This window comes from Lepidochelys kempii, chromosome 2 (assembly GCF_965140285.1).
Source record: "Lepidochelys kempii isolate rLepKem1 chromosome 2, rLepKem1.hap1, whole genome shotgun sequence".
Taxonomy (NCBI): domain Eukaryota; kingdom Metazoa; phylum Chordata; order Testudines; family Cheloniidae; genus Lepidochelys; species Lepidochelys kempii.
The window spans coordinates 21,309,357-21,336,226 of NC_136381.1; the positions used below are offsets into that span (position 1 = coordinate 21,309,357).

Genomic DNA, 26,870 nt, shown 5'->3' on the forward strand with positions numbered 1-26,870 from the left:
CCCTTCCCATGCTCCAGCCATACGGGCTCAAAGTAAGAAGGGGAGGTTCAGGAGCAGAATCTCACCAGCACACCATAGCTGCCAGTGATGGTGTTGAACTCTATCTTTGGCAGTTTTGATTATGGAGGCATGTCAGAATGGCACTGTCAACAGGAAGAAGCAGCATATTTCAGGGTCACACAGGGACTTTAGTAGAGGAGGAAAGACATTAATTCTGGAAGCTGCATCCCCATTCCGATTGCAAAGACGTCTTGGCAACCAGTCATCCTTCTGCAATGAATATCCTGAACTCTTCTCTGGAGGATTCAGGCAACTTGTCTGTGACTGATTAATCTCAAAGTATGATTTTGTGAATGGGGAGAACAGCACCTGCTGATTTGCAGTGCTCAGTTGTAAGGATGAGATCAAATAAATTTTCCTCCCCATCAAATCCAACCTCTTACATGCGTGTCCTTAGGCATGGATTTATATCTCCCATGAAACAATCTCTCTTTAGTTGTCATTACAACAAGGGAGTTAGAGGTTGGATGAGAATAGGACCACTCAGAACTTTGCACAGGAACATAGTGTCATTTGGCAGTACATTTGTCCCTGTCGCAGGTAAGGAAGCAGGGGTATGCCACGATCTTTGCGGATTCCAATAGTACTTCATTTATAGGGAGAGCTACCATTTCTGGGGCCAAGGACTGCAGAATGTCTACCAACTTCTGTGTATTTTCCTGCACAAACTCAGCGTGAATACCCAAGATTGAAGCCATTCGCCTCAGAAGATCCTGATGTGACTTAAAATCCTCAGGCCCGAGAGAAAGACTCTGGTATGAGTTTCAGCCTGATACCCCTCAGGTGCTTTGGCAATTCTGAAAGGATGTTGGTTAAACCTACAGGGTGAAAAATCCTGATCCTATTGAAAGCAATGGCAAAACTCATATTGGCTTCAACGGGGCCAGGATTTCACCTGTCAAGTGGGATTTTCAAAAGTGCTCAGGAGGAGGAGGGATAGGGCAGTATGGGTCCCTGGTGCCCCTTGATGGGGGATACCACTCTTAAAGGGGAATTTCCTGTTTGAGTGTGCGTGGAGCTCATCCTTGTAGTAAAACTTCAATTTACTTCAATGGGAGGAAAGTTAGGCCACGGGTGAGTGCTTAAATCCAACACACAGCTTCAAAAAGGGGAGTTGAAAATGCAGAGTTATGCCCTTTCTTTATCAAGTCAAAACTGCACGCAAAACTGAAATTATTCTTCATTTTAAAATCTAGATAAGACCTCTTCAGCTTTTCTCATAGGATAGTTCTAGTATTTGATGATCTAACTCAAACCTTTTAGATTTATACGAACCTTTATTATAGCAACTACATTGTTTAGCCTGAATTTGCTGAGCATCTAATACAACCATGGGAGTAAGTTCAGCTTTTACTTTCAGGTGGTAATGGGATGTTATGTGGTGCTTGTATTTTTAGTAACACACGGGGGTTTATGTCACTGTTACCTATTTTAAATAGATCCCAGTTCATTTAACACCTCATTATGTTTGTTAAGAAATGTTTTGTATCTTGTTCTGTAGACAAATTATACATCCATTTAATTAAGTTACATTTGCAAGTTGCTCTTCAACACAAGCACACACAGGATTTCCTGTTTCCCTATTACAAACTCTAATAAGTATTTTCCTTCAGTATCCGTCCTTAGGCCCAGACTCAGAAAGGTTCTTAAACACGTGTGTAACTTTAAGCATGTTAGTGGTCCCTGCTAAATCAGGGCCTTACAACATTCATTACCCAGAGAAAGTGACAAATCTACAAATGAACAATAAGCATCATAACTTTATTTAAGTTAGTTAGCTGGGGGTGCATATTTGGCTCAGGATCTTCAACCCCTGATTTACAGGAGACTGATTGCAAAGAATATTTAAATATAAAACATACATTAAGAATACATTAAACTAATCCATAATATTTCAAAAATTAGACTCCACAAATTATGAAAATACTTTAAATGCTGAAAACTTTGAAAACCCTTAGAGTGGCATTGTTTAATTTTTATATATAAACGTATTTGAAAATATTACTGTTTTCCCTTTGTGTAAAGTTATCAGTTATTAATGTAGCAATGTTTAATTTCAATAGGGTATGAAGAATGATATTGGTTAGAAAAATATACATATTTCTATTTTCACTGGAAAAAAGGTAATTTGAAATATTTATCAAATAAAGTATTAAAAGTCTCTCCATAAATATTTTTCAGAGTCCAACAGAAAAGTTGATTATGTTTATATACAGCTATGTAAATCTGTCATTTTTTTTAAAGATACATACTCAAATTTTTTGTAAATTGTAGAGGAAAAAAAGAGTGATATGTCATTACTTTCCAACCTGTTGGCTGTGCTGATATATGGGTTTTTGGGTGAGCCAAAATGAAAGAGCCATCCAGTGCTACATAATACAGTCAAAAGAAAGGTAGGGACAAAACAAAAATACACAGCAAAGGAAAGGACATTATTAAAGGTAACATTGAGAGGAATATTGTCAGTAAAAGGCATTAAATGTTTTTGGTCACATGCAATAACTTGTAGAAGAAAAACAAAAACCCAAGTATTAAAAAGGACACTTTCGAAGTATTTTTCATGAGTTTTTAAATAATCTTTACTACTATTTTTAATATCCACTTGGAATAGCTCCTGACTGAATTTTTTTTGGTGTGTACAACTTGTGGCTATACTTCTGTTAAATGGTCAATATCTGTTAACTTCTGTTGCACAAGCAAAATGAAAAGTAAGTCTTTTAAATGAAGTGAGACTGTGGAACTGGAAGAAGGTAGCTTGAATGAAATACAGAGTTGTTAAACAAATTCTGACCTGGTAACCTCTCGTATAAAGTAATTCTGGTGAAGAGAATGATTTTTTAAATTAGCTACTTAATATAGGATGACATTTGCCTCAGTAATGAAGTTTAAATATATGGTATTTTTTTAACCTGAAACCCCTTGACAGTGTCCTCTTAAGTGTCAGTAGATTGCTATTTAATTGTAACTGAAATAAAATAGAGGCAAAGACTTTTAATGAAATAAATGAAAATTGTCTTACAATATTTCACAGTAATAAAGAAAACAAACATTCCATGGAAATATTGAAGGATGCAGCAGCAAATGACTTAAACTGTTCACTCTTCATTTTATTAACATCATCAACCTTAACGGTGCATTCTATGCAATAGATAAAGTGAGGAAATTATCCTCTGCCTTTTCTACCACATGTCAATAGTTAATTATGGTCCTTGTAAACAGTTAAGTCATTTTTAAACTTACATGGTAAAGGAACATATATTTACATATGTATATATACCCACAAGAATAAAATTAAGTCAAATCCTGAACAGGGGGTTGCACTTTAAACAGAGGTGAACATCATACAGTATTGAACAGTATATGTCCAAAAGATTGTAAAGGCTTGGTGAGTTTCACATATTCTTCCTCCATTCGCTTTCCTCTAATATTTAATAGACTATATACTTCATTTCAGAGCAAATAAGTGGAAATATTACAGAGCAAGCCCGGTAAAGTACAGCACCGCTACTGAAAAACGCTCGTGGCTTCATGACCCAGGACTCTGATTTAAAGCAAAAATAAACAGCATATAGCGCAACGGCAAAGAAGTGGCCAATCAGTACCATTGGTTTAGGAGATAAGCTGTATGGACAGAAGAGAAAACACATTAATAAAGAGAAATTTGAAGCGCTATAGAATTTTCAGTCTTACATATTAATTCAATAGATTTTTGTTAGCACACTACTCACATCTGTTTGATCTAAACAATCCCAGCCCTGCTGTCTACAACAGTGGAAGAATCTGGCATAACTTGGAGCTGCTGTGTGCTAAGTAATTCCTCCTACATCATTACCCTGATACACCATTGCCTCAGCTCCATTTCTGCTGCAGTCCTCATCCCTGCCTTTATCACTTCCCATCTGGATTATTTAAACTCCCTTCTTGATAGGTCCAGCTCTCATGACTCCACTGAGTGAGGAATACAGCAGCCCTCCTTCTCCATGCTCAAAGAAGGACGATCTATTGTTTGTTTATCCAGTTCAGGGTGCAGTTCAAAACTGTCCCATTTAAAAAAAAAAAAACATCCAGAGACTCACACCAATCTTCTTCAAAGAACTTTCCTCTCTCTGCTCCCATCCGTGCTCCCTTCACTCATCTGGAACTGGCCTCTTGTGTAGATTTATATAAACTCAGGTCTTGGTGAATGAATTGTGCCTGCAATCATCAAGTCTTCAGTCATCCTAAACCTCTGTCTCACTGAAACTCTTGTGCCCATGTATCTTACTCCCTCTCCAAACTGTTTTAGTTGAATCTTCTAACTGTTCAGCATTTTGGGACATATTTTATATGAAAATCCTAAAGAGGTTTGCTAATGTGGACCCTTCTGCCCAATCAGTTGCCGACTCAGGGTGAGCGAGGGTTTGCATTAGTAGATCGCAATCCATTAACTATGGTATATGCTAGTTCTTGATACAGTACAGTAGGTGTTTTGATATTTTATATAACTTACACAGATAGCAATCCAACTGGACCCGAGACACACTCTCCCCCAAGTTTGAAGTAATGGAAACATGCTTGCCTTAGTTGATGCAAGGAATCTAGAAAAGGAATTAAAATTATCTTCAGTTACTACTAAAACCACTTAAAACCAAATAAAGCTGTGATCAAAAGTCCACTGAAGTTAGTGGGAGTCATTCCATTGATTTCAAGGGGCTTTGGATAGGGCCTTACTATTTAAGTAAAGAATAATCTTACAAAACACCTACTAGTCTGTGAGTACTACATTCAGTTTTTTTAAATAGAATTCTTTATACCAATTGTCCCTGGGCTGTTTGCTGAGACATTACCAGCAAAATGTCAGCTCACACCAGGCACCAGCACTACTCACAGTTTTGGAGGTATAGTCTAACACTGACAAGTATTTCTAAAATATTTTGAAAATTATAAATGCAATACATGCTCATGCATGAAAACACACAGAGAGTGTACTTATTTAATAAGTTGCAATTAATTACAGAAGTTCTCTTAAATGTACTTACCATCTCTGGCAGCAAACAGTTCATAAAGGGCCTGAGCAAGAACATTCACTACAAAAGAATGAGACTTTTTTCTTGACCAGTAAAATGTCTTTTTTGCCTGTAAAAGTTAAAAAAAAATCTTTATATCAGGGCACAGGAAAATACCCTTTTTCTTCTAAAATATGTATAGGAATGACTTCCTTTTCAAAGTTATACTGGTGCTGCTGCATTATCTTCCAACAGATTTTGTACATGTTTTGTATTTAAAGATAAAGATCTGTCTCAACTGTAATATTGACATCAGCCTCTTTAAAAGCCAATTAGATCTCCTCTTCCCCCATTCTGCTATAGCCAGTAGGATAATAAAATCATGGAACTTTGATATAGAAGAGACCTGTTACATCATAAAGTCCATCCCCCTGCCAACACTTATGGTATCTCTTAAAAATAGAGAAGAAACAGGAAGAATGTTCTAACTAACGGGGCTTTCATTATTTCCTTGGAAGACTATATCATATAGTATACACACATTTGTTTCAGATATTCATCCATTCCTCCCAGTTATATCCCCCTTTTCCATCTAAATAATTGCTCTCCATCCTGGGTATTTACACCCTCCAAATATTTGTAAACATTTACTCTTCCCTCTTTTACACATTGATTTGCCAAACTAAACATTGTTTAACTGGCCACTCTAAAAATTTTGTACTGTTTTGGATGATTCTACTATTTTTAATATAATTTCCCTCTTATAATCCTATTCCAAAGCCCACTGAAATCAATGGAGTCGTTCAATCAACTTCAATAGGCTTTGGATTAGTTTTTATATATGTAGGGAATGTATAGCTTAAAATGGTAGACTCTTTCAAAACAGCAGAACTATGCCCACCATCACTTTTTGATTCTTTCCTCTAACGGTACTCTTTCTGGACCCAATTTGTGTACATTTTTCTGAACTGAAAACAATATTTATTGTGCATAACAACAGTTTAGGAACAAGTGAAGAAGAATATCACATTCAACTGAAACTGAAGAGTGTACTGTATTTAGAGATGTAAGGTAAAAGTTTCAAAAGCACCTTGGTGACTAGCGACTTTGAAAATCAATGAGATTTAAGCTCTGAAGTACCTGTTACTTTTGAAAAATATACCCATGAACACTTTGAAAAATATAGCCCTTACATAGTGGTGGAAGGCCTTCTACAGGAGTGTGATTGTTAAAGCACACAGATGGGTCTGTGTAGATTTTTCTGGTGTGGTTAACCATAGTGCTGCCTGAAACAGTACTATGTCAAAGCACACTAGGGAACCTTTAGAGTGCACCAGTAGGGTCTACAGAGACCAATTAATGTGCAACACCTTAGTGTGCTTTAGAAATCTCACTCCTGCAGAGCTCATTACCCCACCATATACGCGAGATCTGATTAGATCACAGCATGAAGTGACAAATAAAAGATGCTGGCAAAACGAATTATTAATCATGTTTATTACAGCAGTGCCTAAAGACCAATCCCAAATGAGGCCCCATTGTGCGAGGCACTGTACGAACACAGACAATCCCTGTCCCAAGGAGCTTGCAATCTAAATAGACAAGACAGGAACAGGAATGGGAAATGGGATATAACACACAAGCAGAGTGAACAATGTGATGGTGGCATACTTCAAGTTAGTGCCACAATTATTTGTGATGGGTTTGGTTAGGAGGGGAGAAGCTAAAAATGGAAAAAATGAAGGGAGAGGAGATGCTGAAGGAAGAAGGGCAAAGGAAAAGAGGTGCAGGTACAGAGCAATGCTGAGGTGAAGAGACAGAGAGGGGAAGGGGAAGGGATGGAGCAAACAGCCAATTACCACAGGGCAGAAAAAGTACAGTCAAAATTTTAGAAACTTCTCTAAGTGTCCAAAAGGTCCTTGATTTGGCTTCTTCTGCAACTGCTCCTACCAGCTAGAGTCTCTGGCTGGTTCCTCTCTCCAATTTCTTTCCCACTCCCACCCAAATGCCACATAGCAAGAAGCAAGAGTGGGGGTCTTAATTTCCTCAGAGTGGATGGGGAGGGAGTGCCTGCCCTGCATGGTTCTGAATCTAGACAGGGAGGGAGGGATGGCCCCTGTTGGGCCCCATTTTACCTTCCCACCATCCACAACAGTTTAATGGTTCACAGTAACATCTAAAAACAGCTTTGACTAGGTGGGCAAAGAACTATTAAACTGCCTTACCCTCAAGTTAGGAGACAATTTAAGTAACTGAAAGAAATTGCATAAACACAAGCCTAGGCATATCCCAGAAATAGGGTTGCCAACAGTCCCTTATTAGAAGGGACGTCCTTTATTTCTTCATCTCTATACAACAAGATCGGGAGTTGCTGAGCGCTGCAAAAAGCAGCAAGAAATACCCCAGGAGAATGTGTTTAGTTATTAATTATTATTATTCACAACATCCTCATTAGGAGAAGGGGTGGGGTAGATGTGCTAAGAAAACAGTCCCTTATTTTTGAAATACAATGTCGGCAACCCTACCCAAAAAGCACAATTATTATTCTAACTTCAAAATAATGTCTCACCTGAAGAATAGCAGAATCCTCATAAAGATCTGGAATATCCTGGAGCAAGCTTCTCCATATTTTAATATCATTCAAAACAACACTCATTCCTCCACCTGTCAGAGGGTGCCTCATATTATATGCATCTCCCAAAAGAAGAACGCCTAGATGGGAGAAAAAAAATAATGGCATAAAACACATGCCAAGTACTCTATTTTAGAAATCAAAACTTTTCTTTCTCTATCAAATTTGCTAAGCTTTAGCAAAGAAAGCATTGCTGCTTGAAAAGTACACCGTTCCATACACAAGCTTAAAATCACAGTGTAAAATGCATCTGAACAACTTAAAGCTTGGAAATGTTTTTTTTAAACACACAGCTCAAGAATTTCTTTATACTTTCCTTTAAAAAATAAGCCACTTTTGACAGATAAGCATGAAAAACCACCAGCCTGAAATAGACTTTACAAAAAATTGCATGTTTTAAAATAGGGGTTTAAAATGGACCAACCAACAACCTTAATTCTAGTGTCACTATCAATATGCTGTTTATAGGTGTCAGACACACTCAGGAATGTTTTTTAAAGTACCATTTTCACAAAAGATAAAACAAACTTGACTGGGAAAGTAGCACGGACAACAAACAAAAATATTTCTAAATCTGTTTAATGGTCATTAACCCTATACTTTTAAATATTTTTTGTTCTTACTCTACCTTGTTTGTTAACAGGTGACGGAGGTAGGAAGCTTGCTGGCATGGTCCTCAAACGATCATTTTGAACTGCTATTAGGAATGGTTCCTTTAGGTGCTCTGCAGTAATGAAACTCTATTTAGTTATACTGTATTACGTATATGAAAATCAAGTCAAATAATTTGCACAGAACTACTCATAAATAGTTCTCAGAGATGAAACCCCTCTGAATCGCCAGTGTTACATATGTAAACTGAACAAACTACTGTTTGATGTTATGGTATCTATAAGTAATATAAAATTAGGGTTCAATGCTGCAAACTCTACAATGGCTCAATCCTGTGATACGCTGAGTGCCCTCAACTGCAGCTGACTTTTATTGGGAGTACAGGATGCTCGGCACCTCATAGGATCCGTACCCAAGTGTGAAAGTAAATTGGAGTTCATCACATATAAGGTTTGCAGCATCAGGCATTTAGTTTGCAGAGGGGAGGAAAATTGAAAAGAACAAACAATAATTCTGGCATTTTAATCAGAATGAGCACACTAAAATTTAGCTATTGTTTTCAAATGACCCTACCACAGTCCCATTAAAAATCAGTGACAAAACTCACAATAACTTTGGTAATGCAGGATCAGGACATAGAACAGTTACCACGGCAAAACATCAGTGAAACTAAGACAGGCAATGAAAGAGCACAATGAATTGCCTCCTTCAAAATGGTCACTCAAAATACTTTTCAAATCAGCCAAAAAAAGACCCCTTTCAGGGCGACTGATAAAATCATTCCTGCTCTACCTTCCCCAGCAGCAGCCTAATCTGTCTCTAGATATATGCTGTCCATTTCTGCATATTTTAGGATTTCCCCAAGTATTTAATTGAGAAAAACACTTAAATCTGCACCCTTAATAAATTCAATTCCACGTTGAACGTTAACAACAGCCATACTGGGTCAGACCAAAGGTCCATCTAGCCCAGTATCCTGTCTTCTGACAGTGGACAATGCCAGGTGCCCCAGAGAGAACATACAGAACAGGTAATCATCAAGTGACCCATCCACTGTCGCCCATTCCCAGCTTCTAGGAAACAGAGGCTAGGGACACCATCCCTGCCCATCTTGGCTAATAGCCATTGATGGATCTATCCTCCATGAACTTATCTAGTTCTTTTTTGAATCCTGTTATAATCTTGGCCTTCATAACATCCTCTGGCAAGGAGTTCCACAGGTTGACTGTGCGTTGTGTAAAAAAATACTTCCTTTTGTTTGTTTTAAACCTGTTGCCTATTAATTTCATTTGGTGGCCCTTAGTTCTCATGTTATGAGAAGGAGTAAATAACACTTCCTTATCTACTTTCTCCACACCGATCATGATTTTATAGACCTCTATCATATCCCCCCTTAGTCGTCTCTTTTCCAAGCTGAAAAGTCCCAGTCTTAATAATCTCTCCTCATACGGCAGCCATTCCATACCCCTAATCATTTTTGTTGCCCTTTTCTGAAGCTTTTTCAAGTTCAATATCTCTTTTTTGAGATGGGGCGACCACATCTGCTCACAGTATTCAAGATGTGGACATACCATGGATTAATATAAAGGAAATGTGATATTTTCTGTCTTATTATCTATCCCTTTCTTAATGATTCCTAACATTGTTAGCTTTTTTGACTGCCAGTGCACATTGAGTGGATGTTTTCAGAGAACTATCCACAATGACACTAAGATCTTTTTCTTGAGTGATAACAGCTAATTTAGCCCCCATCATTTTAAACGTATAGTTGGGATTATGTTTTCCAATGTGCATTACTTTGCATTTATAAACATTGAATTTCATCAGCCATTTTGTTGCCCAGTCACCTAGTTCTGAGACTCATTTTGTAGCTCTTCGCAGTCTGCCTGGGACTTAACTATCTTGAGTAGTTTTGTACCATCTGCAAATTTTGCCACCTCACTGTTTACCCCTTTTTCCAGATCATTTATGAATATGTTGAATAGAACTGGTCCCAGTACAGACCTCTGGGGGACACCAATATTTACCTCTCTCCATTCTGAAAACTGACCATTTATTCCTACCCTTTGTTTCCTATCTTTCAACGAGTTACCAATCCATGAGAGAACCTTCCCTCTTATCCCATGACTTCTTACTTTGCTTAAGAGCCTTTGGTGAGGGACTTTGTCAAAGGCTTTCTGAAAATCTAAATACACTATATTCACTGGATCCCCCTTGTTCACATGCGTGTTGACCCCCTCAAAGAATTCTAATAGATTGGTGAGGCATTATTTCCCTTTACAAAAACCAAGTTGACTCTTCCCCAACAAATTTTGTTCATCTATGTGTCTGACAATTTTGTTCTTTACTATACTTTCACCAGTTTTCCTGGTACTGAAGTCAGGCTTACCAGCCTGTAATTGCCAGGGTCACCTCTGGAACCTTTTTTAAAAATTGGTGTCATATTAGCTATCCTCCAGTCATTTGGTACAGAAGCTGATTTAAATGATAATTTATAGACGACAGTTAGTAGTCCTGCAATTTCACATTTGAGTTCCTTCAGAACTCTTGGGTGAATAGCATCTGGTTCTGGTGACTTATTACTGTTTAGTTTATCAATTTGTTCCAAAACCTCCTCTAATGACACCTAAATCGGGGACAGTTCCTCAGACTTGTTACCTAAAAAAATGGCTCAGGTTTGGGAATCCTCCCTCACATCCTCAGCTGTGAAGACAGAGGCAAATAATTCATTTAGTTTCTCCGCAATGGCCTTATTGTCTTTGAGTGCTCCTTTAGAATCTCGATTGTCCAGTGGAGCCACTGGTTGTTTTGCAAGCTTCCTGCTTCTGATGTACTTAAAAAAAATTTTGCTATTACTTTTTGAGTCTTTGGCTAGCTGTTCTTCAAATTCTTTTTTGGCCTTCCTAATTATATTATTACACTTCACTTGCCAGAGTTTATGCTCCTTTCTATTTTCTTCATTAGGATTTAACTTCCACTTTTTAAAGGATGCCTTTTTGCCTCTCACTGCTTCTTTTACTTTGTTGTTTAGCCATGGTGGCTCTTTTTTGGTTCTTTCACTGTGTTCTTTAATTTGGGGTATACATTTAAGTTGAGCCTCTATTATAAGTTTCCATGAAGCTTGCACGGATTTTACTTTTGGTGCTGTGCATTTTAATTTCTGTTTAACTATCCTCCTCATTTTTGTGTATCTAGTCTTTCTGAAATTAAATGCTACAGTGTTGGGCTGCTGTGGTGTTTTCCCCACCACAGGAATGTTAAATTTAATTATACTATGGTCACTATTACCAAGCGGTCCAGCTATATTCACCTCTTGGACTGATCCTGTACTCCACTTAGGACTAAATCAAGAATTGCCTCTTCTCTTGTGGGGTCAAGGACTAGCTGATCCAATGAGCAGTCATTTAAGGTGTCAGAAACTTTATCTCTGCACCCCTTCCTGAGATGATATGTACCCAGTCAGTATGGGGATAGCTGAAATCCCCCATTATTACTGAGTTTTTATTTTAATAGCCTCTCTGATCTCCCTGAGCATTTCACAGTCACAGTCACCATCCTGGTCAGGTGGTCTGTAATATATTCCTACTGCTATATTCTTATTATTCAAGCACAGAATTACTATCCATAGACATACTATAGTACAGTTTGGTTCATTTAAGATTTTTAACTTCATTTGATTCTATACTTTCTTTCACATATAGTGCCACTCTGCCACCAGCACGACCTGTTCTGTCCTTCCGATATATTTTGTACCCTGGTATTACTGTGTCCAATTGATTATCCTCATTCCACCAAGTTTCTGTGATGCCTATTATATCAATATCCTCATTTAATATGACGCACTCTAGTTCACCCATCTTATTAATTAGACTTCTAGCATTGGTCTATAAGCACTTTAAAAACTTGTCACTTTTTAGCTGTCTGCCATTACATGATATAATTGAATATTATGTTTACATGTAGACACTGTATTATGGTTTATTACAGCAATTCCCAACTTTTTTGCCTGTATGACCCCATTTTAAGACTTACTTATTCCACACCCCAGACAGCAACAAAACAACATGGGCTTGCAGCATGACCTCACCAGTACAATGTGTGCAAGGTCATGCTGTGCAGAAGACACCATTTTGTTCTATAAAATGACATCCTCCACACTGCACAGAGGACACCATTTTGTAGATCAGATCCAGGTGCATTCATGACCCTTTCCACTGGTGGCGTAACTCCACTTGGGGTTGCAACCCATAATTTAGGAACCGCTGGTTTATTCACTATCAAAAACATTGTTAAAGGGGTGTTATAGCTGCTCAACGATGCCTAGTACCCATCAAGAATGTGGATGTTGGCAGCTGAAAGAGAAACATGTGAAGTCTAGGAAATACGCTCAACCAAACGAAGCCAAAACATTAGAAAAAACAGGAAATGCAGAGTTAAGACTACATACCTTTCACTCTGCCCCCTTTAGAAAGGAAAGGCAAAGCTTAATTAAACCTCTGAAAACCAAAGAATTCACAGTTAAAGTAAGGTCTTCCATACGCTAAGTCTACCAGGTCTCAACTCCCCACCCTGATCTCAGCATGGTTTTCCTGTGCCACAACAGACCCCTTTCTAAGAGTAGAGTCAGAATCTCAATCCAGCCCATATGACAGTCAAGTTTAGAAAAGTTCTCCACTACAAAACGTGGTATAGCTGTAATGGCAAATCCTTCTAGTGTAGATGCAATTTATATCCCCAAAAGGGTGCTTTAAATCAGTATAGTTCATACCAGTTCCCTGAGAGAATTGAACTATACAGGCAAAAGCACTTTTATGCCAGTATAACTGCATCTACGCTAAGGCATTTGCTGGTATAGATATGCTGGGGTAGAAAAAAAAAAACCCAAACACATCCACTCACACACCAATAGACATTACTATATGGCAAAGGCTTCTGTTGTTGACCTGACCTTATAGGACTTACATCTAAAGATGCACTAATGTCCCAGTAAAAAGAGTTGGGTACTTCCAGAGTCAAATGACATTCAGCCAACAGGGAGCAAATTACCAAGTGGCTGCAGTAGGACCCTCAATAGTAAGATCACCACCTTCCCCATCCATCCAAGGATTCTGGATGCCACAGAAAGCTCCCTGACAATACACATTGCGACTTATCAGATGTCTGACTTTCCAAATGGACAATTCAGCAACAAATTGAAAACAAAGCCAAAACCAAACCAACCTCCCCTCCCTCCCACCCCCGCCCAACACACACACCCTGGAGGATAATACATTATAATTCTAAAGAGTACATACACAAATCTTTATATTCTTACCAGGTAATTGTGGATAAATATTCTCAGTCATGTATTCTTTGATGTTTTTTGGCATTTCCCCTCGAATATCAACAAGTACTCGAGTCTCATTTGAAGAAATCTGGTAGATAAGGACTGGACTAGGATTAGCTAAAACAAGTTCAGCATGATTGGCTTTAAACTGTGGTGAATTCTTTAAAAAAAGAAGGAAAAAACTGATTAGTAAAAAGGCCAAAAGTTGTTCTCTTGCTGAATCATTTCCTAACATCCTTTAAAGTGTATTAAATGCAAAACAAGTCACATTAATTTAACATTAAGATTGCAGGTTGGGCAATGAAAGTGCTAAGGTTCCAAAAACAATGATAATTTGACTTCTTTGCATATTCTGAATATTTTATGACAATACATTTTAATTTGTATATTAAGCTACAGATTTCATTAAATCCTTTATTACTTATGTGTAAAGTGGCCAATTTAGGATTTTGTTTAAATGAACAAAAGAGATGAGGAGACGAAATGCCCATAGGTACGTATTTAACTTTGAGCATGTGAGTAGTTAAGCATGTTTAAAATTAAGTATGTTCTTATGTACCTTGCTGAATCAGGGTTATAATCAATAGTAAATATTTTTAAGTGGTTTTAATATTGTTAAATAAAAACCAGGGTTTTTTCAAACCAAGTAAGGGCACCAGTCCTCAATATGGACTATGGGCCCAATCTTTCTTTCACTGAACTCAATGAGAAATTTATCATTGACTTCAATAGGGGTAATGTTTTGAGAACTTTGAAAATTTGAGTTGGTATGAATTTGTACCTAGTATATTATATTTGACATTACAACTATAATGTTCCCAGATAAAAAATGATGTTAAGTCTGGGTACACATCAGTGGGATTGTCTACACAGAAAGTTAATGCATGGTAACACCAAGATGTGAATCTACAGCACATTAGCTTGCCACACACTTAACTGGCCATGTGGACCCTGCTACTGTGCACTAAAAGTTCTGCAGTACATTTAAAATGAGAGTGCACCAAAGCACACTGCAGAACTTTTAGTGCACAATATCACAGTCCACATGGCCAGTTAATGCGCAGCAAGCTAGTGAGCTAGAGATTCACACTTGGGTTGCCATACACTTTTCATGTAGACAAGTCCAGTAATTTAAGAGTAAAAAACACACAATCCAATTTTTAATGTCGCTACTCTTACCACGGTCCAATAATTCCCAAAGCCGAAATGAAAAAGAAGTTAATGGAACTCCTGTTAAAATATAGATTCATAGATTCATAGATACTCAGGTCAGAAGGGACCATTATGATCATCTAGTCCGACCCCCTGCACAACGCAGGCCACAGAACTTCACCCACCACTCCTAAAAAAGACCTCACACCTATATCTGTGCTATTGAAGTCCTCAAATTGTAGTTTGAAGACCTCAAGGAGCAGAGAATCCTCCAGCAAGTGACCCATGCCCCATGCTACAGAGGAAGGCGAAAAACCTCCAGGGCCTTCCAATCTGCCCTGGAGGAAAATTCCTTCCCGACCCCAAATATGGCGATCAGCTAAACCCTGAGCATATGGGCAAGATTCATCAGCCAGATACTACAGAAAATTCTTTCCCGGGTAACTTGGATCTTACCCCATCTAAAAACCCATCACAGGCCATTGGGCCTATTTACCATGAATATTTAATTACCAAAACCATGTTATCCCATCATACCATCTCCTCCATAAACTTATCGAGTTTAATCTTAAAGCAAGATAGATCTTTTGCCCCCACTACTTCCCTCGGAAGGCTATTCCAAAACTTCACTCCTCTGATGGTTAGAAACCTTCGTCTAATTTCTAATCTAAATTTCCTAGTGGCCAGTTTATATCCATTTGTTCTTGTGTCCACATTGGTACTGAGTTTAAATAATTCCTCTCCCTCTCTGGTATTTATCCCAGATAAAAGCATTTATTTAATGCTTATTTAATGCTTATTTAATGCTTATTTAATGCATATTTAAAAGCATGTTCTTCTAATGGATGCTTTGGAGGCCATTTAATAATATAATTCAAGAGACTTTACTGTCAGTACTTGCTGAGTAACAGAAAATAATAAAGCATAGATTTTTTTAAATGTCTTCCATAAGGATAAATTCTCATTTCATACATATAACTCTCATAACAGCTACTGGGAGATATGGTTGAATTTGGAGAGAAAAAACATACATTAGAGTTTTTAGTCGTAAGTCTTCCTGTACTATACATACAAGGTCCTTACTTTCAAAATGCAGCCAACAAAATGGGATGAAACAGTAACTTTGTTGGAGACCAAATTTTTCCTAAACTTGGAGAAAAGTCCATCAGCAACAACAGTCAGAGGCGCATGCAGTTCCTGAAACATGAAAATGTGATATTTATCTCAAAAAGATAGAAAGGATAAAGTATCTCTTTAATCATATGTTGATCCTATATTATTTTAGATCTGATATTAAGATATAAATAGCTGAATTAATTTATCTCAATTTTAAAGGGAAAAAAACACAATAAATCACTTTTGGAATGAGAGAAAGTATGGAAGAGTTCAACCCCATAAGAACTTTGAGACATTATGAGCAATTTAAGAAGATGAGAAGCTTATAGTGGAAAACGCTTCTTGACATTTAACTTATTTTTACTGAAGAATCGGAAAGTCTATATATAAATAAGCAAAACAAAAATGGAACATCTTTTACAACAGTAACACACCGATAAATTAATACAAGATTTCTGCTGAGATTCCTCAGTTCATTTTTCTTGTAAAGGAACAAACAAAAAATAAGATGAGAATGTAATTTCCAGACAATACCCCACCACCACTTTTATTTAATTCCAGAATTATTGACCAAATCACTGGCAATTTATCAAAATGAGTTACGTAGAATCTCCTACTTGTTTTAGGATACCACATTATTTAATATCAACAAACCACTCCAAGCCCTATATTTTTCAATCACTTACTGGTTTTGAGGTTAAAATAATCATGGAAGAGTGACTGTGACACTAAGCACCCCTATATTCAGACCCTACACACTACTGTAATAATCTTTGTACAAAATATGCCCTGAGAGGTATCATTTAAAAACTCACTGATATTAATATGCTTGGGTGTTGTATGTACACAATGTGTATTAAGACTTATGGACATCTGCTGGAATGATAATTAAAATGTGTTCAAGCTAGGCACATCAGGGGGAGTTTGTAAATAAAGTATAAAGGAATGTGTTTTTGAATCTCTGACCAGCCTGATATTCAGGCAAAGACAATGAAGGTCCATTTTTACATATTACAAAGCTGTTAAACTAACAAGTGGGGGAAGAAAGAACATGGAGCTTCCTTCACCACCAGACTTCAGGTCACCTACTTCACAGCTTGAATAAGATTTACCTTGAGGGCTAACCCTCAGACGAATCCATTTCAAACGTTTATTGGTCTATAAAGTAGACCGATAACCAGGCTAATACTATTGGATATTTTATTATTGGATAGGAATGTCTTCTTTTATTATGAATAATGAACCAGCTCATACCCCCTAGATCTGTGCACGGAGGATCCCCTTTAGGTTCCAGTCTCCCCCTTCCCACAGAGAAGTAGGACTCCGCTACCTTTGTAGCATCATCTCCCCGTCCAGAGAAGGTTCATGCTGGAGAGAGTACAGAGTGGGCAGGCCAGAGAGAGAAATGGGTGGGCCAGAAAGATGCACATCACCCACTATCTGGACCTCTGGACATTAGTCCAAAAAGGAGATATGGATTGGAGCTGCATTATCTTTTTTGTGAGCTCTGAAAATTACTGGGGGCAACCGCCGACAAAAGCCATGCTCCCAAGGAACAGAAAGGTTTTACATGGGAAGCCAGAGCCTATGCAGAGACTGACAGGACTTCCACACAGACAGCTGTAGTCTCCTGATATCCACCAGATTTAGGGATGACTCCTGTAGCCTTTTCTCAGTGGGGAACATGCCTCCTAACAGAACATGGGTGAGGGTGAGGGGGTGTGTGTGTGTGTCCTTAAAAGTTAAATATTCTTATCCCCCTGTAGGCTTAGAGAGGTGGAGTGACTCCCAGTCCAGTGGGCCACATTTAAAATCCTCTATGGCAAAAGAGCAACAAAGCTTAAAAAGTTGTAAAGCACAAAAATGCCATAATAAAATACACAATACAGTCTGAAAATACATCAATGATTTTCTGAAATTGAAACTGCAGAAATGTTAAATGGATTGTATTTGAAGAAAAAAAAATCTTCAGCACTAGAAGGTGACCGAAACTGGGTTTTTTCCCCCCAAATAAAGAGACTGTACAAATTTCTTAATGTAATGTACTATCCTGTACTGCCATACGTGGAAGTCACTGCTTCCTTGTTTAAAAAAATAAAAATACCTAGCTTGTATATAGCACTTTTCATTGATAGATCAAAATGCTTTACAAATCACCATATATTCCCACTTTACAGATGGGGAAATAGAGGCACAGGGAGTGAAGTGACTTGCCCAAGATCACCCAGCAGGCCAGTGGCAGAGCCAGAAATTGAAACCGTGACGCAGTCAAGCCCTCTATCCACATGGCCACAAAACCTCCCTTTATTTCTAATGCTTGATGCACTTTTTTTTAATGTTCTGAAATATCCAAATCTTCTTAAATGCTGTATCTGTGACCATACAATACAATAGTTAAACACAAAGAACAGTGAAATCTGTTGTCTCACCTTAATATCTCCAGTTTCTTTATCCTTATACTGAACACCCACCACACAGTCATCTTCCTCGAGAAGTTGTAACACAGTCCCTTCAATGAATTTTGAGCTGAAATAAACCAGAACTTTTAAAAGTACAGGAAAAAAATAAAAGAATATTTAGGGCCAAAGTTTCAAACTGACTTATGACATAGAGAATGCAAGTTGTTCATGATCTCATTACTGCATATAAAAACATTCATTTAAACATATAAAATTGTTCTGCCCAGTTTCAGACACAGTATTAAACGGTTCGTATTTTCTTGAAATCTATGGGCAAGACCAAGTGTCACTGAACGCTATGGCCCTGATCCTGCGAAGACATCCACATAGGCTCAACTTTATACGTGGTGATTAGTCCCATTGACTTCATAGTTTATCACGTAAAATACACATGGAAGCCTTTACAAGACTGGGGTCTGTGGGCTTGTCTACACCAGTGGTTCTCAATCAGGAGTCCAAGGCCCCCTGGGGGGCCACGACCAGGTTTCAGGGGGGTCACCAAGCAGGGCTAGCATTAGATTTGCTGGGGCCTAGGGCAGAAAGCCCCACAGTGTGGAGTTTAAGCCCAGGCCCTGAGTCCCACCACCTGAGGCTGAAGCTGAAACCTGAGCAATGTAGCTTTGCGGGGGTCCCAGTGGCATGAGGCCCCAGCCAATTTTCCTGCATGCTACCCCCTAATGCCAGTCCTGTTTTTTATATCCAGAAAACCAGTTATTGTGACACAGGTGGGCCGTGGAGTTTTTTATGGGGGGGTGAGGAGGCTCAGAAAGCAAAAGGTTGAGAACCCCTGGTCTACACTACACTACAGAGCCTTGGCCTGTATAGCTATGCAGGCAGAACCCCCATGGTGTAAGCTGCCATAAAGAGTTCTATTGACAGCATAGCCACACCACCTCCATGAATGACTTTAGCTAAGCCAACAGGAGCACTGTTCTGTTGGTATAGTTGCATCTACATTAGAGGGTTTTCAGGCATAGCTAAGTAAGGTAGGGGTTGTGATTTTTTCACTGTTGGAATAATTGGGAACTAACAGGCCTACTTTAGTGGTTAGCCTAACTAGTGAAAAATGAGTAAAGGGTCATGAATTGCTACAATGACACATTATACAAAATTGTTTAAGAAAAGACATAAGGAGGAGACAGAAAGACTGAATTAATTTAAACAAGAAATCCTGATACCACCCAAGGACTGTGTTAAGATCATGTGTGGCGAAAAAGAGGTGTGTGGGACCAGAAATTAGGCCTACCTGGTGGACAAAATAATGAGGGGGATTAGCTATTCCATCCATCATCTGTTTTGGGGGCCCTACAAAAAGAGATGGGGGAGGAAGGATGACTATCACCACTACTATGGCTGCAGCAGAAGGATTTTTATCGTGACATCCAGACCTTGACACATCAGTGGGAACACCTGATCATCACTGCTGCACCAGGAAGGACCCCAGCCTGATACCTGTGAGATCCTGCTCTGTCCTCCCCTCCCTCGTGTGTCTCTTTCTGATCCCCACTATCTTCCTCCTCTTGATTCCTCCATATCCTGAAACCAGCTAAACTGCATGGCACCCTGCAAGAGATGAGATGGCCCATCCAGTTCTCCTCAGCCTGAGAAAGACCAGTGAAGGAGAGGGACCTAACCAGACCATGCAGATGATGTCCTGACTGCAGAGGTGAGCTTGGGTCTAGAGCAATAGCTGTCATGGCTGCCCATGACTGATTAAAAATAAAAGGAGTACTTGTGGCACCTTAGAGACTAACCAATTTATTTGAGCATGAGCTTTCGTGAGCTACAGCTCACTTCATCGGATGCATGCCATGGAAACTGCAGCAGACTTTATTTATACACAGAGAATATGAAAAAATACCTCCTCCCACCCCACTGTCCTGCTGGTAATAGCTTATCTAAAGTTATCATCAGGTGGGCCATTTCCAGCACAAATCCAGGTTTTCTCACCCTCCGCCCCCCCACACAAATTCACTCTCCTGCTGGTGATAGCCCATCCAAAGTGACAACTCTTTACACAATGTGCATGATAATAAAGTTGGGCCATTTCCTGCACAAATCCAGGTTCTCTCACCCCCTCTCCCCCCTCCCAAAAACCACACACACAAACTCACTATCCTGCTGGTAATAGCTCATCCAAAGTGACCATTCTCCCTACAATGTGCATAATTAAGGTGGGCCATTTCCAGCACAAAACCAGGTTTTCTCACATCCCCCCCACCCCCATACACACACAAACTCACTCTCCTGCTGGTAATAGCTCATCCAAACTGACCACTCTCCAAGTTTAAATCCAAGTTAAACCAGAACATCTGGGGGGGGGTAGGAAAAAACAAGAGGAAATAGGCTACCTACCATGCATCCTGAGAACACCAACAAAAGCCAAATATCCCCCATTTTTAATTATGCTATCTCTTCTCTCCCAACTTACTGTGCTCTTCATAATCTTTGTAAAGCCAAATGTGATCCAGTTCCCCCTCAGTGGATGCATGACAGCGACAGACTGCTGATCAAGTACACTCAGCCAGAAAGTGCAACTGCAACAGCCTGGACTTAATCAATATTTCCTCTCTTTAAAGAGAGATTTTAATGGGTTTTGATTATGTTCATTTTACATAATCACTTAATTGCAATTTGAATGCTTTTTGGCTTGTTTTGATATTTTGCCTTCTGAGTGTTTCAATCAATAAACTTCTAATCTTTGGCATGAATTTTTAAATGTGTTTGCCATGGTACTAAGCGGGTCTCTGTACTCTGAACCCCAAACTATGTTTATAGCTGATCATGTTGTTCGATAAGAGTCATGTTAACACCTTTGACTCTTTGGGCCCATTTATTCCATTGAAATTCATACACTCCTAACGGACATAGTTTTTTCAGTAAAACTTCATAGTGTAGACCAGGTCGCTATGTTACCACACGGCTTTCCTGCTCCGTTATCTCACACATAAGTGTATGCTCCTTATAAGTATGGGGGAAGAAGGGGAAAAAAACACCACATTTTCATGGGGCTAGAGTTTCAGATTAAAAAAAAAAAAAAGCCAGACTTTTTTATCTTCTTAATTCTTTTATCTTTTAATAAAATTACTAAAATAAATTTTATTTCCTAGGAAAAGATTTTCAAAACCATTTTCTTTAACAATATTAAAACTAAAAGTATATTTTCAGTGTATCTTCAAAATAAAGGTGTGTACATTACCAAAATTAATACATATTTGCATGACTTGGTTTCATCCGTTGTTCATAAACCTACTAAAATAAGTCCTATGGCAGTAAAAGGAGTTCCTCAAGTGAATTGCCAACAACTGGCTTGTCAGAGGGATTTTACATGGGTGCAAGGATCCACCTACACAGATTCAATTACAGGCTCTGTCTTTTAAGTTAAACTCTTCAGGGCAGGGAGTGTCTATCTTTGAGTCTAGTGAAGCACTAAGCACATTGTTAGAACTAAACAAATAAACAGTAATAATATTGATAAAGGACCACCTCTTTACCCTGTGTATAATTTTACTTTTATTCATCTGAAAATAAATACTTATTGTTTAGTACATATTAAAAGAATATATTCACTTGTAGTGACACTAACCTTTCACTCCCCATGACACATTTTTTAAGACTTCTGAGAGAAAAAGTAAGACTCCATGGCACTCAAAATTACATATGTTTGAAATCTCCCAACTATAATTAAATATTCAACTTCCCCTTCCCTGGTACATGGAGAGGTGGAACATATTCAAAATGAACCAAGAAAGGAAGAAATGAACTTGTTACAAATGCTTTTTAAATTTCTGCTAGAAAAATGTGTAAAGCAGATATAACAGAATTTTCAATGATTTTAAGAAGAGTTAGGTGCCCAAATCCCATTGAAATTAAAAATATGCCCAGGCATCTTAAACTTTCATAATTATCACAAATGCAGCAGATCACCTCAGCTTGCACCAACCTTTAGCAGTATTGCAGGGTTGATATTTTAAAAATGATTTCAAAATAATTAATTCATCCAATCTAATAGATTTAATGGAAACAAACAGGTTTTCAATAAAGAACAATGATTCATACCATACCTGTGTTCTTATTTTTAAAAATATATAGCTTACTGTGGTATGTTGCATGGTAAAGCAATAAGACCTTAAGACCTTACTTTCAATTAACGTTAGGTTTCTTGACACCCGTCTTATATAAAGGCAGTGATCATATAAAGAAGTTTGTTACAAATGTTTTTAGGGAAGAAGGGGTTGCCTTCAAGACTCTAGAATATCAAAACTATTGGAGATGTTCATCACTCTTTTCCAACAATTGTACTTGTATATGTAGTATTGGAAAAGGTGGAGGAGTAGAGAAAAGAGGATCATGATTATCCTCATTCTTGCTAAGGCAAGCTTCTTTTCCAGCATCATGAATCATATCACCAGGAAGATCAACATGCTTAGGGTCTGTCTATACTTGAAAGTTAATGAAGATTAAGGCGGGGTGTGAATTTAAAGCACAGTGACTATTCCTAAATAACTCCATGTATTTACAATTCCTGAGCATGAAATGAGTCAGCTCTACCACTTGCTTCTCTGATCAACCCAGGTAGTTCTGTGCATTATTCACTGATAGAGCATGGCTCTTTTTCGCAGATAGCCCAGATCAGCATTGGTGTACACCAGTACAACTTCATCCAAGTTACTAACATTTGCAGCAGGGCTCATTTTGACCCAATTCATTAAAGTATACATTATGCATTACAGGCCTGTTTCCCCATTGAATCAGAATCAAGATCCACTCCACAGATTACCATTTGGACCGCATTTCTGACTTCTGTGGCATGCAGTGCAAGCACTGCATACATAGACAGCACACTACTGATACATGGTAGTGTTTTACGACCTCTTTGCAGAGATATAAATGACTACAACAGATGCAAGTGAAGAATTAACCTCTGAGACTTGGGATACTCCTTCATGTGGTCCAATATTTTGTCTCCGCTCAATGTTTAAAATCTGTATTCCCATAAATCCAAGACCAAATTATGTCCCAAAGACCAATGCACAGTTGCTTACTTATGTGCTCTTTTAGTTGATTATGGTGTAATTAATGTACCTCTTATAAACATCTACAAAAATATGTTATGTGCATACTGAAACAAAAAAAATTATTAATGCTTCAGTTCCTGCATCAGGATTGTCTAGTGCAGACCTTTGCACCCTTGCAGAGTTCCACTGAAGTAAATGGAGCATCTCAGAGGTGCAGGGAACTGTGCTATTGGATCCTGATGCAGGAACAAGACCTAAAATTGTTATACTATGTTGATTAAAATTTTAAGCCAGCTGTCTTACTTGGGTTCTGCCATGGCTGCCCTTCGGAGACCCATGATGAAGCGCCCATGATGAAATGCTCTTCCACTCTGCACCAGACCATCTGCAGAGTTTGGGTAAGGAATTTCAACCTCTGACTTACTCTCTAGATCATGAATTATGTAACCATTTACAATGTGAGCATCAAGACCTTCCACTGAATCTGGAAAACAAATCCTAATATATTAGTGAAAGAATAAAGAACAACAAGAAATATGCATTAGTCTGTAAAAATTGACCTCTACACCGAGAATATTCTATTTCTTTAACAACACAGAAGGGGACATTTTCAAAATGGTGGACAGGAAACATCAAAACAAGCAGTTTTAATTCAAATATGTCCAGAATATGTTGTATTTTTAAATTTTCTTTGTAAGCATGCTTTTCTTTGGTACACGGGGTTTTTGTCCTTGTCAAGTAAATACCTTTGCAACAAAATATCTGAGTTTTAAGATTTACTTACCTTCAAGACCCAGTTCTTTAAGAGCATTATATCCTCCAGGTTGTAACAATTCTCCAACTATCCTGTCAGGTTCCTTCAGATCCCTCTCTACTACTGTCACATTTCTTCCGTCCCTTGACAGCACTGCAGCCAAAGCAGAACCAAGTACACCTGAACCCACGATGATAACCTCTGGATCAGACTGGGGAGCTAATATTGTATTTGTAGCAGGCTCTGTCACAGTGTTTGAGTCTACCCCTCTTTTACCCTATGTAGAAATTAAGACCAACAAAAACACAAGTAACATATCTAGCATTTATACTCTTTATTTTACAAATAATAATAGACAATATAATATAAAAATTGAATGATAGTGAATGATTGTCGCTTTAAAAATTAGTTAGTTTTTTCCTAGGTCTAGGTCTGAATATCAACTCCCCTAATCCTGCAAACCATTACTATTGAGCCTAGTGACATGAGTAGTCCCACTGGAATTCAATGAGGGTACTCAACAGTAGTAAGTGTCATATTCCTGGTAGTAGCCATTAAGCTCAATATAAAGGTTTTGTAGCAGTGGGTCCTAAGCCATATTAGGGCCATGGATGACAGGACAGCATTGGTCTGGAGACAGAGATTTTTCTGAGGCCAATTATAAACGTGGTCAGATTTGGGAGAATTTTCACAGGGATGGCAAAAAGCACATTCCTGCCAAATTTCAAGTCCCTGCTGCAAAGCAGGGGCACTAGAACTTCTCAAAAGTTGAAAGAATTTCTTTTAACATGGTCAAAATGCATTTCTGCACAAACTTGTTCTGAGAATGGCTGAACCATTTTAGCTGAAACCTCCCCTCAAAAAAACCAAACAGATACCTGCTATGATACCACTGGCAGACAAGCTGGCAGTCTGCCTCAGAGATTCTGCCCAATATTCTAAAAGCCTTTGAAGATGTAAAGCCCTATACATGTGATATTTCATTATTATTATCTACAGAATTCTTTGGATTTCATCATATGTATCTGCAGATCTTTTTTTAGGTCTGCCAGTGGTCTTGATAAATGTTTTTCTTTCAAATGTAGAGATGCTGAAAGCTGATGTATGTCACAGCACTAACAATTTAATTTGTTTCCAATGTGGGAAAAATAATTTACTGGAAATTACACAAACACAGAAACTGTAAATCAACTTAAAAACAGAGATTTCTCCTAAGGTTTACCTTTAAACTTAATTTGAAACCCAAGTGTCTTGATTAAGCAGGCTCCATCTATGAGTTTGTCACCCAAAACTGAAATAAAATCTAACAAATCCCTAGGTGGGGACCACAAAGATAAATCCTCTCCAACCTTTCATTAGCTGCTTTTCCCTCAAACTGACAAAGGAGCCCTAACGTAAAAACAAAAAGTGAAAGGAATCCATCCTATTTCCCAGGTTTGAACTGAACTTACCTTTCTGGATTTGGTTTGCTCTGCCTCTGGCGATCCAGGGGTGGACTTGGCCCAGAAAAAACCGATGAGTGGCAAAGCTGAGAGAACACTACAGAGCATCCCAAAGTGGGACTGTTTCTGCTGCCCCCACTGTTGTTGTTTTAGCCACCCAGAACGATACCGATAAGACAGCAGCAAACCAAGAGAGAAAAACATCAACATAGTCAGCAGCACCTCTTTGTTGACATAAGTCATCAAGTCTCCACATTTCTTATACACATAGACGAAGGAGGCAATGCCCAGAAAAGTCCACATTGTGACAAGGGCAAGTAACTGTCGCCGGTGGTTCCCTTTAACACTTGTACTGTGACTGAAGTTCTCTGAAAAAGGGATTTTGCACAAGCTATAAAAATGATAAAAATACAAATATCCTCTTAAAAATATGTACGTGGTTACAGAGAAGGAAGACTCCCTCACAAAGCCCCGCAAAAGGCAGCAACTGCAGCTTTACTGGGGCATGGCATCCCAGAGACAAGGATGCTCCAAAAAGTGGTATGAATCCAATACAGATCTCCTCTTCAACAACCAGAGAGAGAGTTACAGCAACTCAAATGATTGAAATTCTACAAAACGGACTACAACATTAGCCTCAGCTACTGCCGCCTGATGTTCATGGGGGCCAAATTCATTGCTGGGTTGGGGTTTTTTGTTGTTGTGACTATATCTTCTTTGGGGTTCACAGGCTCTCTTCTCCAGCAGCAGGTGCTCTCGCCCACACAAATAATTAGACAGACATATTATCCCATGTGGCCTGAAATGAAGCTAGTAGCGGTAGCCACAAGAGGGGATTTATAAGAAGCGGGGGGGGACGGGACCCTTCTTGTTAACTATCAAATCTGATTAAATCGCATGCTGAACACGGGCTCCTCCCCGAAATCCAGCGACGAATTAAATATGCCGGCGCAGCCCCTCAGAAATCCGCTCTTCGCCCTCACCACAAGCCCCCCGCAGGCTCTGACAGGAGCGATCCCGGTCAGCGGCTCCCCGGCAATGGGGCGCCCGGCAATGGACCCTGGCCGGGCTGTGGCTCCCCAGCCCCCTCGCTGGGTGGCGGCTCCCGCTCGGCCCGGCCAAGCCCCTCTCCCGGGCTCCCCTCGGCGGAGCCGGTCCTCGCCCAGGCTGACGGGGATGGAGCCAGGCCCCCCGGCGCGCCCTCTCCAGCGGAGACCGCTGCCGCTGCCAAGGCTACAGCCTTCAGGGCGAGCAGCCAAGCAGCCGCAGTACCAGCAGGAGGGGCGGGGTTTATGCTAATGAGCGGCGCCCTCC

At 39.0% G+C, this 26,870-nt stretch overlaps 2 protein-coding genes across 9 annotated transcripts in view; one reads left to right on the plus strand and one right to left on the minus strand.

The window, feature by feature from the left end:
• Positions 1 to 18,291, plus strand: part of WASHC5 (WASH complex subunit 5) — a 71,016-nt gene extending 52,725 nt beyond the window's left edge. For 2 of the 8 annotated variants that reach the window (XM_078851423.1, XM_078851424.1), the window contains 2 exons: positions 2,124 to 2,183; positions 16,103 to 18,291. In XM_078851423.1, coding sequence (XP_078707549.1) covers positions 2,124 to 2,147 — 24 coding nt within the window. In that variant the 3' untranslated portion in view covers positions 2,148 to 2,183; positions 16,103 to 18,291. Of the gene's footprint in view, positions 1 to 658; positions 2,066 to 2,123; positions 2,184 to 3,514; positions 3,703 to 16,102 lie in introns of those variants that run through there. The other 6 variants (XM_073330151.2, XM_073330154.2, XR_013635284.1 and 3 more) reach the window with 5 other exon arrangements.
• Positions 1,803 to 26,870, minus strand: SQLE (squalene epoxidase). Its single transcript, XM_073330156.2, has 11 exons — positions 25,566 to 26,870; positions 24,145 to 24,391; positions 23,664 to 23,844; positions 18,313 to 18,409; positions 15,851 to 15,964; positions 13,604 to 13,775; positions 8,306 to 8,401; positions 7,615 to 7,757; positions 5,079 to 5,175; positions 4,550 to 4,637; positions 1,803 to 3,681 (listed from the first exon to the last, which is right to left on the minus strand). The coding sequence occupies exons 1-11, from the start codon at positions 25,857 to 25,859 to the stop codon at positions 3,489 to 3,491; spliced, it is 1,722 nt and encodes a 573-aa protein (XP_073186257.1). The 5' UTR covers positions 25,860 to 26,870; the 3' UTR covers positions 1,803 to 3,488.